This window comes from Ovis canadensis, chromosome 24, assembly GCF_042477335.2.
Source record: "Ovis canadensis isolate MfBH-ARS-UI-01 breed Bighorn chromosome 24, ARS-UI_OviCan_v2, whole genome shotgun sequence".
NCBI lineage: Eukaryota > Metazoa > Chordata > Mammalia > Artiodactyla > Bovidae > Ovis > Ovis canadensis.
This window is the reverse complement of record NC_091268.1, coordinates 50,323,751-50,342,336: the sequence shown is the minus strand read 5'-3', so window position 1 is coordinate 50,342,336 and position 18,586 is coordinate 50,323,751. Positions and strand designations below refer to the sequence as shown.

At 55.8% G+C, this 18,586-nt stretch overlaps 1 protein-coding gene across 5 annotated transcripts in view; it reads right to left on the bottom strand.

Moving 5' to 3' along the window:
* The window catches only part of MYL10 (myosin light chain 10), a 91,834-nt gene that overhangs the window by 5,934 nt on the left and 67,314 nt on the right, over positions 1-18,586 (bottom strand). For 2 of the 5 annotated variants that reach the window (XM_069569741.1, XM_069569743.1), the window contains exons 1-4: positions 5,951-5,993; positions 2,757-2,849; positions 2,201-2,276; positions 1,343-1,447 (exon numbers count right to left, since the gene is read on the bottom strand). In XM_069569741.1, the coding sequence (XP_069425842.1) occupies positions 1,343-1,447; positions 2,201-2,276; positions 2,757-2,849; positions 5,951-5,953 (277 nt within the window). In that variant the 5' untranslated portion in view covers positions 5,954-5,993. Of the gene's footprint in view, positions 1-1,342; positions 1,448-2,200; positions 2,277-2,756; positions 2,850-5,950; positions 5,994-15,788; positions 16,042-18,586 lie in introns of those variants that run through there. The other 3 variants (XM_069569740.1, XM_069569742.1, XM_069569744.1) reach the window with 2 other exon arrangements.

Genomic DNA, 18,586 nt, shown 5'->3' with positions numbered 1-18,586 from the left:
GTGCAAAGCGCAGATAAACCTTGCCCAAGGCCACCCTCAGGGCCAGTGGGGGGCCTGCTCTTCTTTTTTTTCTATATTTAAAAAACATTTTTACAAATTTTTGGCCATGCCACAGAGTGTGTGGGATCCTAGCGCCCCAACCAAGGATCAAACCTGCACCCCTTGGAAGGGCAGAGTCCTAACCACTGGACCGCCGGGGAAGTCCAAGCAGGCCCGGGCTTAAACCCAGATGGAGCTGAGGCCCAGGGAGAGTATCAGGCATGGACAGCCTGAGAGTGGGATGATGATAAGACCCACCCCTCAGGGCAGCCCCCGCCCTGGCTGGCCCTTCCTTCTGACCACAGAATCCCAGCCCGGGCCTGATGCCACATCTCAGGGGAGCGCAGTGGTTAGAGCTGGAGAGGGGTCGGGGCTCCATTCCTGCCGCTTCGATGCTGGGGCACCTGGGCAGGTGTGTGGCCCATCTGAGCCTTGACCTCCTCACCTATGAATCCTTCCCCAGAGGAGAAGCACAGCCTACCCTGGGGTGGGCCATGGCAGCTTCCGGGACCCCCAGCCCACCCACCCCCAGTACCACCGCCTCCCGTCGGCCACAGGTGGTAAGACAGAACATGCAAGATGAACCCAGGGCCAGGAAGGTGAGACCAGGGCGGGAGCACTGTCCTGCAAAGGGCTTTCTTGCAAACTGTCCCCCTGGGCCCCTCAGTTCAGTTCAGGTCAGTCATTCAGTCGATTCCGACTCTTTGTGACCCCATGAATCGCAGCACGCCAGGCCTCCCTGTCCATCACCAACTCCCAGAGTTCACTCAGACTCACGTCCATCAAGTCAGTGATGCCATCCAGCCATCTCATCCTCTGTCGTCCCCTTCTCCTCCTGCCCCCAATCCCTCCCAGCATCAGAGTCTTTTCCAATGAGTCAACTCTTCGCATGAGGTGGCCAAAGTACTAGAGTTTCAGCTTTAGCATCATTCCTTCCAAAGAAATCCCAGGGCTGATCTCCTTCAGAATGGACTGGTTGGATGTCCTTGCAGTCAATTCTTTGGCGCTCAGCTTTCTTCACAGTCCAACTCTCACATCCATACATGCCCACAGGAAAAACCATAGCCTTGGGCCCCTCACAGCCCCGCAAATCGGAAGTCATGACAATTACCCTGCTCTGTGCTGTAGAGGTGGAAACTGAGGCAGGATCTTGTGTATGCCCCTGGGGGTTGGTGTCCGGGGCTACACCATGCCCCCAGCTGGGGTGTGCATCGGTACAGGGCATGTGGACGCACAGGACCGCACCTGCCCATGCCCACTCACCCATCCCCTCCTCGGCAACCCCCACCAGGACCTCACTCACCCTTCAGCTTCTCCCCAAACATGGTCAGGAAGACGGTGAAGTTGATGGGCCCAGGGGCCTCCTTCACCATGGCCTCCAGCTCCTCATTCTTTACATTGATGCGGCCTGGGGGAGGGGAGGGGTGGAGACACCCACACATACAGTGAGAGTCAGAGGGGACCCTGCCTGCAGGCAGCCCAGGAGCCCAGATCTCAGGACCCCAGCGTCTTGCAGAATCTCCCAGCCCTACTGTCTCTCCCATCCCTCCACTCAGCCCTAAGGCCCTGTCCCCCTTTTGGTGGGGGCGGTCTCGGGATGGGGGCACATTTAGCCATGGGCTGCCTCCAGCCTCACCATCCCCCTGCCACCACCTCAGCCTCCCTGGAAATGACAGCAAGTTGGTGGTTATCCCCATTTTACAGATGAGGCCACTGAGGCCCAAAGAAGCTGCAGCACATTGGAGTGGAAGACCTGGGTCCTAGGGGCTCACGTGCCATAGGCTGCCTAGAGGCGAGGACTCTGGGATTCCCTGAGTCCCACCTCTGAATGTCTCCAGCCTCTTCCTCACCCCCAGCATTCCCCCAACCCCACTGCCTGCTGACTCCTCCCCCACCCTCCCACTCCAGGCCTCTGCAGGGGTCACTCCTGTCCCTGAAATACCCACCTCCGTCCCCTGACCAGTCCTCTTCTAACACTGGGGAGTCCTCCCTTGACCTTCCAGGCAGAGCCCGCCCCTCCTGGGAGCCCCCAGAGCACACCAGCCCCCAGAGCACACCCCTGCGCCAACCACCCTGACCTGCCCGCAGCCGCACATTCTTTCAGAAAGGCCTAGACTTGGCTCCGCCCCAAGCCTCAGGCCTCTGGCTGCCGGTCACCCACCCAGGGCAGCAAAGGTGTCCCTCAGGTCCTCCTTGTCAATGAAGCCGTCCCGGTTCTGGTCCATGATGGTGAAGGCCTGGCAGAGACACGGGCACTGAGCAGCCACCCGCCCTCCCACCCCAACCCCTCCCCAGAGGTCCCTGCTACCTGCGAGGGGTGGTCCTCCTGCCTGTTGTTATCTCAGCAACCTCAGTGCAGGCCCTGGCCCTCCCATCATGAGAGTGATGGCTAACGAGCTGGGCTCCTACTGTGCACCAGCACCCCCTGGGGCTTCGTGCCCATCCCTCATTTCATGCTCCCCACAACCCCATTTTACAGAGAGTGAAACTGAGGCACAGAGAGGGGAAAGGCTTGCTAGAGGTCACACAGCAAAGACTCAGGGATAGAGGGGGCGGGGCTGCCTGAGGACAGCTCATCACATCTGGGGCTAAGCTGCAGCCTGGCAGCCTCTAAGAGTGACATCACCACCCACCCAGGGACTGAGGGCTGACCCCACATCTAAAGGCTTTCCGTGCATCCCAGTAACCTTCCAAAGCCCCAGGGGCAGCTGACCGACCTCTTTAAACTCCTGGATCTGGGACTGATCGAACATGGAGAAGACGTTGGAGCTGGCTCCTCCTTCTGCTTTTTTCCGGGCTCTTCTGGGTGCCTGTGAGGTTTCAGGTGAGGCTTTGCAGCAACCCTTTGTTGGGAGGTACCCTGTTCGTGGCACCCAACCCTCAGGCCTTATCTCCTGAACAACACTGCCCCCCCACCCCTGCCAAGACCCCAGCAGAGATACCAGGCTCCTGAAGCCTTGCAGGGAAGCAGGGTGTTTCCCAGCCCCCAGCAAGAAGCCTGCAGAGCGTGAAGCCTGCAGAGCGCCCACCCTGCAGGGTCACCCTGCCGCTTCTTGCCCCGCCCCCGCCTCCAACTCTGGAAGGCAAGTGGTCAGCGCCCAGGATGTGGAGCAGAGAGGAGTGTCTTTTCTAGCACCAGCCCCCACGTGGAGGGCCCCTCCTTTCCTGCCACCCTCCCCAGTGTTCAGGGTAACACCCAGGTCCCTCGGTCCCGTGAGGTCTGTCCCTTGCCCCCCTCCCAGAGCATCCCCCCCCAACCTGGGTCCCCCACACCTGCTCTACATGCCCCGCTCTCCCATCATTTGCTCCTGCCCTTCCCACTACATGGGGCACCTTCCCTGCCTTCCATCAGCAAGTAGCTTCATCCTTCAGGCCCAACTCCTCCACCACCGCCTCTGAGAAGCCTTCCCTGATCAACCTCGACCCAAGGCCAACTAAGAGCTCCTGCCGCCCCCACCTTGCCTCCCCACTGGTCTTGGGCTTCCACGCCCCGTAGCCCAGAGCACACCGTCCTGCCACACCTCCCTGGGTCTGTCCCATTGAAGGGAGTGGTGGGCTGCCTTCCCCCACACAGCGTCTGGCTCCGAGTGGGGGCCGGTTTGGAAACTACAGCCCTGGAGCTCAGGGCCTATCTTAGGGCAGCGGGTAGAGCAGGTGACCATTCTTGTGGAGGGTCTCTGGCCAGACTTCCTGTCTCCACGTGTTTCTCTCCGATGTCATGGTGCTGGAGAGTCCACTCTTGGGCCTTTGCTCTCTGTCCCCAAAGCCCTCCGTGGCACCTTTCCCTCAGCAGCCATCACTAGGGCCCCCGTGTGCAAAGGAGCCCCAGACTCGGCTCACGATGGGGGAAAGGACAGCTGGGACTTCACACAAAAGGGGGAGGTGGAAGGGGAGCCCTTGCAGAACCCCCGTGCCCACTCCACCCGGCCTGCACCACCCTCTGTGTCCAGCCCCTGCTACCCCACCCCAGAGCTTCACTGGTACCTGCCCCAGTGCCTGTGTGGTCCCCCCTCCCTCCCCTAACTCATTCCTGTCCCCGAGCCCTATGTCCCCACCCCCACCCTCACCTCCATCTCCCTGGGTCGCCGGGCTCACTTGAGGAGCCGCAGCGCCTGGCTGACTTATAATTAGCTTTTACTCAGTCTTTTGTCTCCACTAATCCTTTGAAAGGGGGCTGGCAGGGGCAGCCAGGACGTTCTGATGCCGTGAAACCCCTGTAATATTTATAAATCCCTTCAGACATCATAAAGAAAGGAACCTCCCTGCAGAATTCATCTCACATAATTACAGATACATTTCCTTCTGATTAATAAAAGCGATCACTTCCGTCTGGGGGGCATATTCTGCCCTCGCTCTCCTCAGACCTCCCCCATCGGCCAGGGCGTGTCCTGCCCCTGTCTATCCCCAGCCTTTCGCGTCATCTGGGGAAACGTCACCCTATTGTGTGCCAGACCCTGTTCTAGAACCCCGGAAGGAAGGAAGAGGTTGTTTTTCTGCTATTGCACAGGCAAAACTGAGACCCAGAGCCCTGACTGGCTTTCTGATCTCCTAGCTGGGACCCCTCTTCCAGCCCAGCTGTCTTAGAAATTCCCTTTTATAATGTGTTTCCGAAGGAAATATCTCAGAGCAGAAGGTGGGTCACCCAGACCTGAATTCTAATCCCAGCTTTGCTGTTCACAGCCTCTGTGATATTAAGAAAATCAGTTTTCTGCCCCAAGTCTCCTTTATAAAATGGATATCACGCCTCCCTCAGAGCATCTGGGCAGTTTCCCTGGTAGCTCATCTGGTAAAGAATCAGCCTGCCATGCAGGAGACCCTCGCTCGATCCCTGAGCTGGGAAGTTCCCCTGGAAGAGGGATAGGCTACCCACTCCAGTATTCTTGGGGTTCCCTGGTGGCTCAGATGGTGAGGAAACCACTGGCAATGCAGGAGACCTGGGTTCGATCCCTGGGTTGGGAAGATCCCCTGGAGAAGGGACCAGCTACCCACTGCATTATTATGGCCAGGAGAATTCCATGGACAGAGGAGTCTGGCAGGCTACAGTCCATGGGGTCACAAAGAGTCGGGCATGACTGAGAGACTTTCACTTTCAGAGCATCTGGACATTTGTCAGGTACCCGCTGACCCAGGTGCCCAGTCCCAGGACCCGGAGGTGAATCAGACCTGGTTCTTGTGCCCAAGGAGCTCACAGTCCAGCTAGGAGACAGACAGTTGGTAGAAGGTGGTGGAGGGAGGGAAGATGCTGAGATTTCAGAGAAGCCACTGTACTCCTGGGCACTAAGGGCAGACCTCCCGGAGGGGGTGACTTTCAGACTGAGGCTTGGATGAGTTAGCATTTTCAGGTCAAGAAGGACTGATGAGAGCGTGTGAAATGGAAGCGTGAAAGGACAGCCCCAGTGAAGGCCCGCAGGAAGCCCCAAGGGACTGGAGCCCAGGGACAAGGGGAGGGCGGCAGGGCAGGCCCCACATGGCCTGAAGGACCCCGCAGCAAGGCCAGCAGCCCTCATGCCAAGCTCCGTAGGACCCCGGCTGGCCTAGAATAGCGACCCCAACCCCCCCACTAAGAAGTATGTTCTCTCAGTGGGATCAGAGCCCCTCTTCTGTCCTGAAACCTCCGAACCTGGCCCACCCTGGCCCCCTCCACCCTCCTCTTCCTTGCCTCCCCACCTTTCACCTCGTCAGCAGGCCCCACCGAGTCCAGGAAAGCAGAGACCCAAGTCAGGACCCCTATGGGTGGACTGGCTGGGAGCAAGGATCACATCAAGGGAGAAGAAAAGGTCAAAGATGTCAGTGAGAGGGACAAGCTCAAGGTCAGGGTGAGTTCAGGCAATGAGGTGAAGGTCAGTATCACAAATGAAGTCAAGGTCACAGGATGAGGTCAGGGTCAGCAGGCAGGGCAGCGCCAGCCTACCATGGTCTGGAGGGCTCCCTCGAGCTCCGGCAGGGCTGGGGGAGCTTGGCGACGGCTCTTTAAATAGTGCTCCAGGGCCAGACCACAGTTTGGAAGGTGACAGAGGACACGGTGGGGGCAGCCCTGCCAGGCACCTGTCTGGGCCCATTCAGAGTGGGTGGGATTGTGGCTTCCGGAGACCGTCCAAGCCACAAGGATTTCTACCAGTGGGGGGCCAACCGGATCTCTGCAGCCAAGGGCCCAAGGCCCAAGAAGGGGCTCCTGGCCGAGGACACACAGTAAGGTGAGGCCTGGAACCACCTGGGAAGACTTAGCCTTAGACCACGCAAGTTCGGGAGAGCTCCCAAGGCAGGGCCACCCACGCCAACTGGGGAGCTGACCCCTCGAGCCGTGTGACCTTGAGTGGGACCCCACCCTCCAGAAGGCTCAGTCCTCTCATATGAGAAGTGGGGAGAATGTGATGCCCCTCCGGTCAGCCCGTGGAGGGGGTTTCTGCATCAGCGTGGCCCCCAGGGACCCCTCAACCAATAGGACCACTGCCACCATTACCAGGGAGTTGAGAAAGGAAAGAGACAAACAAGAAGAATGGAGGTGACTCTGGAGAGGGACAACGGAGAAATCACATCCCCATCCATCCGGCCACACGCACACACTGGGACGGGGCCCGTCCCCACCAGGCCTGGTCCAGCCCAAGAATTCTCCAGTTCGTGTGCCAAGCGAAGCCTGCACCTGCCCCTGGCAGGCCTCCCGTGTGTCCAGTGCCGCCCGGCTGCCCAGTCCGTCCTGCCAAGTCGGCCCCCGCCCAGGACCGCCATGTCTGATGGGCTGCCAGGCCCGGCAGTGCTGGGCTCAGGCCGTGAACCCACCCACCCTCAGGCACAGGACAGCTTAACTGTCCCCGGAGCTGGCCGTAGGCCGCCAGGCCCCAGTACGGCTGATCCCCCGTCCTGGGGGAGGGACTGTGATGACAGAGAAAACAAGAAGCTAACTCTTGTAAAACACCAACAATCACGCTGCGTTCGAAAGCCTGTATGTTCACCCTGCCTCCTTTACCCCACTTTCCAGGTGAGGAAATGGGCTCACTGGAGTTAAATCACTCATCCCAGGCTGATCTCAGTGCTCCCCTTCCTGCGACCCGGACTGGCTGACTCTGACCAGACCCCTGACCTCTCCATCACCTCTGATGGAATTTGTTGCTCTGAGCTGAGGCCAGACTCTGCCATACTGCCATACTGGTCCCCTGGTTGGACAGGGACCAACCAGACAGGCCACAGGTGTTCAGCAGGTCAGGGTGAAAGGAAACCGGCTCTGGACGCAGAAGGTGGGATTCCAGTCCCTGCCCCACCTTGACCCACTGAGAGATGAGTGGTGTGAGCATGGCAGGTGCCCGTCCCTCTCTGGGCCTGAGCAGAGGGGCAGGTGACCACTGTTTGTGCCAGCCCCAGGGGAGCAGCCCTTCCTGACCCGTCCCTGAGCCTTGCCCTGGAGGCTGCTGGCTCGGGACTTGCTGAGTGCAGAGAGATGATGCCATCCGGGGCCACCACCCCTGCTTCCTGCTGGCTGGAGGCGTCTTTATGGATGTCTCTGGGCTCCTGCCTCCGAGGTCACTGTGCAGGACCACGCAGGGGCTCCTGAGGGCGCAGGGCAGCTCCTGAGCCCACAGAGAGCCGCCCAGCCTGCCGGGACAGGGGACATCCAAGAGGGGATCATGATGAAAGGCGGAGTGAGTGATGGCAGAGCTTACAGGTGCTTAGCAAACTAGTCCCCACAGTTTCCCTCCCTGGCCTCCTTCTCCTTCATACTAAGAAAGCAGGACGAGCTGATCAGAAGTCTGGTGGAGACCATGGAAACCCTTTGGACAGATGATCAGGAAAAACTTGTCCCTGGGGTAGGGGAGTAGCGGGAGAAGTGAGGAGCATGCAGCGGTCCTGAGTAAGAGAAGCTCTGAGTTCTGCCCGAGCTGCGGACCCTCACTCAGCAACACACAGACCCTCGGTTTTCCCCATCTGAGAAATGGTGCCAGCAACCTGGCCGCCTGGAAGCAGCCGTCAGGCAGTCCAGTGCCATGGGAAGGTGGTGGCTCTGAAGTCACTGGCAGAGTGCTCGCCCTCCCCCTCCCCCTGGCCATGGATGGAATTGTTGATGAAACTCACCGTCTCAGTCCCCCTTCAGCCTGATGGGGCCAGGGCCAGTCTGTGGCCACTGCTGGCTCACATTGTTCAGCTCAGCTGACCACAAGGAGATGGCCAGTTGCTGGGGTCAGAGAGACCCCTGAGGGGCTTGGTGCCTCCTGGGGCAATGAGCCTTGGAACTGGAATTCCAGCTTGGCCCCGGGGAGTCAGAGGACTTAGCCACTTGTGAAGAGCAGCCCACTTTCCAGAGATCTACCCTGAGGTCTCCAGGGTGACCAAGCCAGGATGGGAAATTGAAAGAGACCAATTGCTTTAAAACACAGCACCCCCCCTCACCCCACCGCCCCGCCGTCCTACAGGGTGACAGCTGTCACCAAGACCACATGAGAGCAAGCTAGAGCAGGTAACTTTACCAGTCACCCTCACCCCTAACTTCTTGCCACTAACTCCCCATGATCAACAGGCTGTCCCCCGCCGACTGCTCCAGACCATCGCCTTTACTTCCGATGTCTTCCAAATGCTTCCTTCATTCTCCTTCCTCTGTCTTTGCCCAAGTCACACCTCCCCTCCCCCACTGGAATCACTGTCTCCAACCTCCACTCTGCAGAGCAAGGACCACCTGCCTTTCCCTCACCACGACTGCTCATCTGGCCTATCGGAGCATGAGGGGAATCCATCAGCCCTCTGAGTCCAGCCCTGCCAGATCCTGAACATCTTTTGTAACTTTCCCATCAAGTGGCTGTTACTTGCATACCACCTGTGATGGGGAACTCATCTCCCACCGCCAAGCAAAGGCAACTCAAATTGACAAACACTCATCAACTGTCTACTGTAGCCCTCCGCTGCATGTTCTGGGGGAGTAAGAACTTGTCCTTGACAATCCCTGCACTTGTAGTAACCCAATCAGACAGTGTATGCTTGGGTTTATTCATTCACTCATCAATTATTTAGTGGATGCTGGGCACAGCACTGAACAAAACAAGTGTGGCTCCCAGAGTGAGGGGACCCAGACAGAAAGTGCCACCACTGGCACTTCCCTGGGGGGCCAGTATGTTGGGATTCTGCGCTTCCACTTCGGGGGCACAAGCTTGATCCCTGGTTTATAGCCCACCACGCTTCTCTGTCCATGGAATTCTCCAGGCAAGAATACTGGAGTCCTCCAGGGGATCGTCCCCACCCAGAAATCGAATCCGAGTCTCCTGCACTGCAGGCAGATTCTTTACCATCTGAGCCACCAGGGAAGCTCTAGGATTCTGCATATGGGATTTTAGTTGTCAGTTTGAGATTGTCAATTTGAGTTGCCTTTGCTTGGTGGGGGGATGAGTTCCCCATCACAGGTGGTATGCAAGTTGCAGCCAATTGATGGGAAAGTTACAAAAGATGCTCAGCATCTAGCAGGGCTGGACTCAGAGGACTGATGGATCCCCCTTCTGCTATGATAGGCCAGGTGGTTAGAAGCCTCTTGGTCCGGGCAGTCATGGTGAGGGAGAGGCAGGTGGTTCTTGCTCTGCAGAGTGGATGTTGGAGACAAGGCCAAAAAAAAAAAAAGTGGCACCACCCATGCATTCAGAGGGGACATTTTGGGCTGGAACCCAGTGAATTGGGCCATGAAGGATGAGAAGGGCAAAGTGGCAGAGGGCATTGCTCTGGGAGGAGGGCAGATAAAGGTGTGGATGTCTCAGGGCACCCACAGAGCAGCTCAGATACGAAGGTGCTGAGTGGGAGGGGCCAGAGTCCGGTGGAAGAGGGGAGGGGAAGGGGCAGGGCTGCTCAGTGGTGACATCCCAGCCATTAAGAGGTGACCTCCAGGGCCCAAGCAGAACTCGGCAGAGAGTCCCCAGACCTGGCTTGGGGCTCCCTTCTCTCTTGGTTTAGGGAGACTCTTGGCTGACTTAGCAGAGGAGTCCTGCCCCTTCTCCTCCAGCAGCCTTCAAATCCTCGGTATTTTTATAGCAGGATGCTGTGGCCACAGGCCCCTTGAATGGGGCGCCTCTCCCGTGCACACTCGCCTGCCTTCTCGGCCGCAGCTATAAAACAGGCAGGAGGCATCCCGGGAGACATTCTTCTTTGCTTTGAAGGCTTCCTAGTCTTTTCTAAGTGGCTCCAAATGAGAGGAAGGCTCCAGACAGGGGTGGGTCTGGGGAGGAGGGGACAGCAGGGAGTTTGGGAAAAGACAGGCCTCCCCTAATTGTCCTCAAGATCTTAGTCTCCGGTCTGGTAATTAGAGAGCTGATGGAGGTGCAAGTCAACTTCCTTTGGGGTAAGAAGGGGCAAGAAAGGGCAAGGGGGCTTCCATGGTGGCTCAGTGGCCAAGAATCCACCTGCCAATGCAGGAGACAGGGGTTTGATCCCTGGGTTGGGAAGATCCTCTGGAGAAAGAAATGGCAACCCACTCCAGTATTCTTGCCTGGGAAGTCCCACGGACAGAGGAGCCTGGCAGGCTATGGTCTATGGGGTCGCAAAGAATTGGACACAACTTAGCGACTAAATAAAAAGGGGCAAAGAGTAAATTGGCTATAAGTCTGGGTTCTGCTTGAAATATGAACTGCAGGGAGGTGGCCTGAGTCTGGCCCCTGGTCACTTGGTGGGGGTGTTGGGTTGCCTCAAGCATTTGCACGGGGCCTACTGTGCCTGCAGCACGGGTTGGCTGTCCTTCGGCCAAGGCCGGATTTACTGGTCCGGATCCTAAGTGGGGAATGTGGTCCTCAGGAAGCAGGCACCTTCCTGGTGTTAGGGCCCTCCCTCCCAGAGATAATTAGGGGAGCCTCCTGGGAGTAGAAATGGCAACCCACTCCAGTGTTCTTGCCTAGAGAATCCCAGGGACGGGGGAGCCTGGTGGGCTGCCGTCTATGGGGTCGCACAGAGTCGGACACGACTGAAGCGACTTAGCAGCAGTAGCAGCAGCAGCGACCTTGGAGTAGAGGACCGCCCCCTTTGCCCAATCTCTGATCTCATGACTGGGAATGGGATGGAGAGGTGCGGGACTGTGAAAAGCAGGTATAGGAGCCCAGACGTCCTGACGTCTTGGTCACCCCACCTCTGGGGCCCCCAGGGAAGGTCCTTCTCACATGCTCACATCGCTAAGTGGCAGCAGGGGTGGACATGGCGGCTTAGTGGCCAGGCCACAGCCAGGAGGATCCAGGCATCTGGGGGTGGAAGGGAGGGCCTCTCACCGCAGTGTCACCACTGGGAGTGAGGGTGACTGACCTTTCCAGCCACAGCAGCAACAAGGCAGGCCAGACCTAGCTCTGACTTGTGCTGCGGAGTTGCAGGGACGCATAGCAGCATAATTCTGAAAGAGATGGGAATACCAGACCAGCTGACCTGCCTCTTGAGAAACCTGTATGCAGGTCAGGAAGCAACAGTTAGAAGTGGACATGGAACAACAGACTGGTTCCAAATAGGAAAAGGAGTATGTCAAGGCTGTATATTGTCACCCTGCTTATTTAACTTATATGCAGAGTACATCAAGAGAAACGCTGGGCTGGAAGAAGCACAAGCTGGAATCAAGATTGCCGGGAGAAATATCAATAACCTTAGATATGCAGATGACACCACCCTTATGGCAGAAAGTGAAGAGGAACTAAAAAGCCTCTTGATTGAAGTGAAAGTGGAGAGTGAAAAAGTTGGCTTAAAGCTCAATATTCAGAAAATGAAGATCATGGCATCTGGTCCCATCATGTCATGGGAAATAGATGGGGAAACAGTGGAAACAGTGTCAGACTTTATTTTTTTGGGCTCCAGGATCACTGCAGATGGTGATTGCAGCCATGAAATTAAAAGATGCTTTACTCCTTGGAAGAAAAGTTATGCCAACCTAGATAGTATATTCAAAAGCAGAGACATTACTTTGCCAACCAAGGTCCATCTAGTCAAGGCTATGGTTTTTCCAGTGGTCATGTATGGATGTGAGCGTTGGACTGTGAAGAAAGCTGAGCACCGAAGAATTGATGCTTTTGAACTGTGGTGTTGGAGAAGACTCTTGAGAGTCCCTTGGACTGCAAGGACATCCAACCAGTCCATTCTGAAGGAGATCAGCCCTGGGATTTCTTTGGAAGGAATGATGCTGAAGCTGAAACTCCAGTACTTTGGCCACCTCATGCGAAGAGCTGACTCGTTGGAAAAGACTCTTATGCTGGGAGGGATTGGGGGCAGGAGGAGAAGGGGATGACAGAGGATGAGATGGCTGGATGGCATCACTGACTTGATGGACATGAGTTTGAGTGAACTCCGGGAGTTGGTGATGGACAGGGAGGCCTGGCGTGCTGTGATTCATGGGGTCGCAAAGAGTCAGACGCGACTGAGTGACTGAACTGAACTGAACTGAGCTGATAGCAGCATAGGAGCAACCCAGGGATTGTAGCTCACAGTCAGCTCAATTCAGACACGTGGGTGTAAAAGTGCAACTATTCTTGTTGTTGTTATTCAATTGCTAAGCTGTGTCTGACCCTTTGCAACCCCATGAGCTACAGCACGCCAGGCCTCCTTGTCCTCCACCATCGCCTGGAGTTTGCTCAAACTCATGTCCCTGGAGTCAATGATGCCACCCAACCATCTCATCCTCTGTCGTCCCCTTTGTCTCTTGCTCTCAGTCTTTTCCAGCATCAGGTTCTTTTTTTTCCAGTGAGTCAGCTCTCCACATCAGGTGGCCAAAGTAATTGGAGCTTCAGCTTCAGCATCAGTCCTTCCAATGAATATTCAGAACAGATTTTCTTTAGATTGACTGGTTGGATCTCCTTGCAGTCCAAGGGATTCTCAAGAGTCTTCTTCACAGTTCAAAAGCATCCATTCTTCTGTGCTCAGCCTTCTTTATGGTCCAACTCTCACATCTGTACATGACTACTGGAAAAACCATAGCTTTGACTATACAGAACTTTGTCCTCCTGAGCATGTTAACAGAGATCTAGGTTCTCAAGCCAGGGAGATGACAGTGCTACCCTCTGCTGATCTACACAAACAGTAGATGATTTAGGTTTGGTCCTAGTACTGCACTTTGCGGGGAGGGATATTTGGAGAAGAGCCACCTGAATTGTAGCTGAGGGGCTGGAAACTCTTAGCTGGAGAGGAACAGCATTAGCTGGTGGGTTGCATGATTGTGGCAATTTATCAGCTTGGCCATGCATGGCCTGTACCCTCTCAATGGGGATCATGCCTCAGTTCTCGGGCCTCTATCTTTCTTCCCCCTGGTATTTGCAGTCAGTCTCATAGGCCTTCCCCGGGTTCAGTGCCTTGGAAAGAACTTTCCATTGTCCCATTTTAATTCCACCATTTGAATTATTAGCTGCTGCTGCTGCTAAGTCACTTCAGTCGTGTCCAACTCTGTGTGACCCCATAGATGGCAGCCCACCAGGCTCCCCCATCCCTAAGATTCTCCAGGCAAGAACACTGGAGTGGGCTGCCGTTTCCTTCTCCAATGCATGAAAGTGAAAGGTGAAAGTGAAGTCACTCAGTTGTGTCCGACCCTCAGCAACCCCGTGGACTGCAGCCTTCCAGGCTCCTCTGTCCATGGGATTTTCCAGGCAAGAGTACTGGAGTGGGGTGCCATTGCCTTCTCCATGAATTATTAGCTAGTGCTATGTAAAGAATCACTCTGATCACAGTGGTGTGTTCACAGTTTCTACGGGTCAGAAATTCAGAAAAGGCATAGTAACAAGGAAGGCTTGTCTCTATAATGTCTAGGAATAAGTTTGGGGGTGGCTGGATGGCTAGCACTGGAAATACCTGAAGGTTTAACCATGCATGGGTTTGGAGTCTGGGCCGGGAAAGGGTGAGGGGGATGAGTGGTGAATGGTGGGGATCAGGCCCCGGGTTCACAAACCACAGGCCTCATCCCATCAGACAGCCGAGAAAACTGAGGCCTGGGGCAGAGAAGGGCTGGCTCGAGTGCCACTGGAAGACTTTTTCCCCACCCCGGAAGGGACACCTGGGAGCCGAGCTGGGAAGGTCCAGATGGGTGCTCCCCTCTTCAAGATGCAGGCTTCCGTGGGGGCTCAGATGCTACAGAATCTGCCTGCAATGCAGGAGACCCGTATTTTGTCCCTGGGTGGGGAAGATCCCCTGGAGAAAGGAATGGCAACCCACTCCAGTATTCTTGCCTGGAGGATCCCACAGACAGAGAAGCCTGGCAGACTACAGTCCATGGGATTGCAAAGAGTCAGACACGACTGAGAGATTACCACACTTTAACACTCTTCAAGATGCAGGGCATCCTGGCAGCAGCTGGTGGCATAGGGGATGCTTGGACTTGGGGCCCTCCCAGGGGCCTGGAGGCTGCCAAACAGGCCAATTTGCTGTACTAATGTGTGCTTTCTGCTGCTTGGGGGCCTCCTCACACCCTCTCCTGTGAGCCGAGCCAGAGGCAACAGAATGAGCTATAATTATGGCAGGCCACGCCCTGCTGCCCTGGCTCAGCAATTAGCCAAGTGGCCCGGCACCCAGTGGAGCACCCAGCGGCTTCCACCCCCGCCTGGCTCTGGATGGGGTGAATCAGAAGCTGGGACAGGGAGGGTGGGGTGGGCCACTTTTTCATGCTCCCTCTTGCTTCCTCCCCCGCCCGAGGAAAAGAGCCTGAAAATGGGGCTTCCTTCTCCCATGAAAGAGATCTCAGACAGGGCAGCTCCCAACCCCACTGGTTGGAGCCCCCCCAGTGGAGAAGACAGTGAAGAGCAGAGCCCTTCTTGGAAGATGTCCCCTCCCCTCCCCGGCGCCCCGGCTTGTGGTTGACCTGCAGGGGGACCGGCAGAACAGCCACGATCTCCTCAGGGTCTGAGGGCTGGCAGACTAGAGCTTGAATTTGGGTTTGGGTCCTGCTGGACCTGACGTCTCTCTAAAGCCTGGCACATCACTCTCCAGCAGGGCTTCCCTGGTGCCTCAGATGGTAAAGAATCTGCCTGTGATTCAGTTTGATCCCTGTGTTGGGAAGATCCCCTTGGGAAGGAAATTAGCTACCCACTCCAGTATTCTAGCCTGGAAAATCCCATGGACAGAGGAGGCTGGTGGGCTATAATCCTTGGGGTCACAAAGAGTCGGACATGACTCAGCGACTAACACTGACTTCTATGTTTCTTTGCCTGTAACCTGAGATTGTTTGTACTTTTTAAAGTTTACTGAAATATAGTTGATTTACAATGTTGTGTTAATTTCTGCTGTACAACAAAGTGACTCAGTTATACCTATACATAATCTTTATCATATTCTTTTCCATTATGGTTTATCACAGGATATGGAATAGAGTTCCCTGTGCTATACAGTAGGGCCTTGCTGCTTATCCATCCTATACTTGAGAATTTGCATCTGCTAACGAAATTAGTTATGTTTGTGCCCAGTCGCTTCAGTCGTGTCCAACTCTGCAATCCTATGGACCATAGCCTGCCAGGCCCCTCTGTCCATGTGATTCTCCAGGCAAGAATACTAGAGTGGGTTGCTGTGCCCGCCTCCAGAGGGGATCTTCCTGACCCAGGAATCGAACTTGGCGGCCTTTATGTGTCCTCCCTCAGCAAGCGGGTTCTTTACCACTAGCGCCACCTGGAAAGCTTGTTATGAGGATTAAAGCATTGCAGCTGGAACATTATCGGCCCATATCAATGGGGGCTCTCTGGTCAACAGCAGAAGACACGGCTCTTGGTGACAAGATCCCCCAATTTCAAGGCTGCGTGGTCTAATTGTCCTCCAGCTCAGCATATATGCCAGCTGTTATGTTACTGTACCTGCAGATGGTGACTTGCAGGGGAACGCTGGCTGTGTCTGCGTCACTCCAACACTAGCTTGTACCCCAGCCCGAAGCAGGGGACCCAGAACTCACTGGGCATTTTATTCTCGACAGCTGTGGACTGGGATTTGCGTTGATTCCTTCCACGTATGCTGGCTTGACCACAGGCCAGGCTTGCATCCTCCACTCCTCTAGACTCAGAGTAGCTTTGAACTCACACCGGCTGTATGGCAACGGTTCTTAGAGACAGTCTGGAAAGATCAAGGAAGCATCAGCATCTTAGATGAAATGGGAGATACTGGGAGGATGGTGGGTGGGAAATGGTGTTTGTGTGTGTGCGTGTGTGTGTGTGTGTAGAGATGAAAGCTCACCTCCTTTAGTAGGAAGTCCTTAGATAACCTTGACCCTGAAAGGCGAACTGGTAGTGACACAAGCTTGTTCTTTAGTGCCATGGAGGGAACTCCGAAAGAATCATCTAGAATTGAGAGCTGTGGCCTCTGAGGCAGGGGAGCAAAGGGGCAGGACGAGGGGTAGGTCTGTGTAACGAGTAACTACACGGCTCTCACCACAGCTTCTAACTCAGGGGCCTACCTCCGTCTGACAAATTAAATTGAAAGGAAGAAATATGTACTGTTGAGTCGGCCTCGGTCTCCCCAGTCTCGGGGGCCAGGGGAACCCTCAGGGGAGTGGGGTGGGGGGCAGGGCTGCCTTGGGCCTGCTGCAGCCCATGCGGGGCTGGGCACAACGAGATCCTTGGGGAAGCCACCCGGGGTCACCCTCTGGCTGTCACCTGACCCTGGGGCGCAGCAGGGCAGCAGAAGCCTGGCGCTGACCCTGGGGTGCTCATGCTCTGGGGAGCCTGCAAGGCGCCCGAGTGACCCAGGGGCACTGTTTGAAGTCCCGGTACCTTCTAAGGATTCAGTTTAACGAGCTGGGTGCTGCAGGCACCTGGATGAAAGATGCTATCTGAAGACATGAGATAATTACCAATTAAAACCATTTTCTTAGAAACAGGAAGGTCCCATTTGCCAAGAGTAAATAGTGGGGGTGGGCCCAGCCTGGGAAAGTCATTCTGGGTGGGCTCCAAAGCCAGTGTGAGTCAGAGCGCGGGGCCAAGGGAGGCCAGGGTTCCCTCCCCCGAACCCCGAGGGTGAGAAGTCAGCAGAGATATACTGGCAGGACCCCCACCCCACTCTGGGGCGGCGGGAGGGGCCCCACCTCAGGACTCTCCACCCTGCCTGGCAGGAATGGAGGAATTACTAGCCCTGCCCAGATGGTGGGACACCTCCGCCAAACACAGGGGCATCCTGACCTCCTCTGTGGGATGTAACCTCGATGAAGGCACCAGCACGGGGAAGAGGACCCTGGAGCTGCCTTTCTTTCCTTCTTTTATTTTTTTGGCCATGCCACATGGTATGTGATCTTAGTTTCCCGACCAGGGATCGAACCCACACCCCACTACAGTGGATGTGCAGAGTCTTAGCCACTGGACCACTTGAGAAGTCCCTGGAGCTTCTTTCCATTAATTCACAAGCCCCTGATGAAGGCCTCCTGTGTGATGCTGGCTTCCTGGGAGGAGACAAGCACACCAGCCATCCTAGGGCATACGTCCCAGCGGCCACGCCTCACTGGTGCTTACCACAGGACCAGACCACTCTGCCGAGTGCTTTAGGGGCTGGTTCTTTTCACCTTCAACCTGACCCTAGAAAGTGTTCCGTTAGGATCCCCATTTACAGATGAGGCCAAGTGACTTTCTGAGGTTACCCGGCTAGAGAGTGAGAAGCTCTAGGATCTGAGCTGTAACCACTGCAGCACCCGTCCCGTCTCCTGGGCATCTGCCCTGCCTGCAGGTGGGAGGTCGGTAAACAGGCTGGCAGCCATCTCCTGATGGGCAGTCTCGCCCTGCAGACCCCCAGCCCACCCTCTTTCCTGGAAGCCCCTCAAAGCCAAATCTGGGAGTCTGGCACTCCCGCCACACACCCACGCTGACTGCTTCCCCATCACTGACACCCATCCATTCACACTTCCAAGCCAGCGAGCTGGGACCAGTTCTGACTCCCCCTGCCCCCACTCTCCACATTCCATCAGCACACAGAGAGCAGAGGCTTCACGTGTCTGATGGGCCAAGTGGAACCGGGGAGCCAGGACCCAGCAGCCCAGAGCAGATCCACAAAGAGACTCGGCTCCTTTTCCCACGCACCCTGGTTCCCATTGGCCGATGGCTAATTCCTGCTCCCCTGCCCATGGGGAAAGTTCTTTGTAAATTATAAGGCCCCTAATAATGGAAGCAAGTCTTACAACACTCAGGTCAAATGTACACGTAAAACTATTTCCCCAAATCACATGCTGCTTGGAGATGATGGTATTCAGCATTTCACAAAGTGACCTGACACCTATTCTGTGCTGAGTGGATCTCAGATCTTAGCTGCCCCAAGGTATCTCCAATAACCCGTCCCCACAGATGAAGGGCTTGACCCTCAAGGAGTATGAGTTCCGCCAGAGGGGGGGGGGGACTGCTACACTGAAGAGCAGCTCTTTCCACGATGCCTCCTGGATTAGTTTCCTGTTGCTACATAAACACATAACTGGAGAGTTAGTGACCTAAGATAGCACGCACATTTGTTATCTGACAGTTTCCCTGGGACAGGAGTCTGGGTACAGCTGGCCAAGTCACCTGCTCAGCACCTTACAGTCAAGCAGTCAGCCTGGCTGTGTTCTCATCTGGAGGCTCGACTGGGGAAGAATCTGCTCCCACGCTTATTCTGGTTGTTGCAGGATTCGTTCCATTTCTTGGGA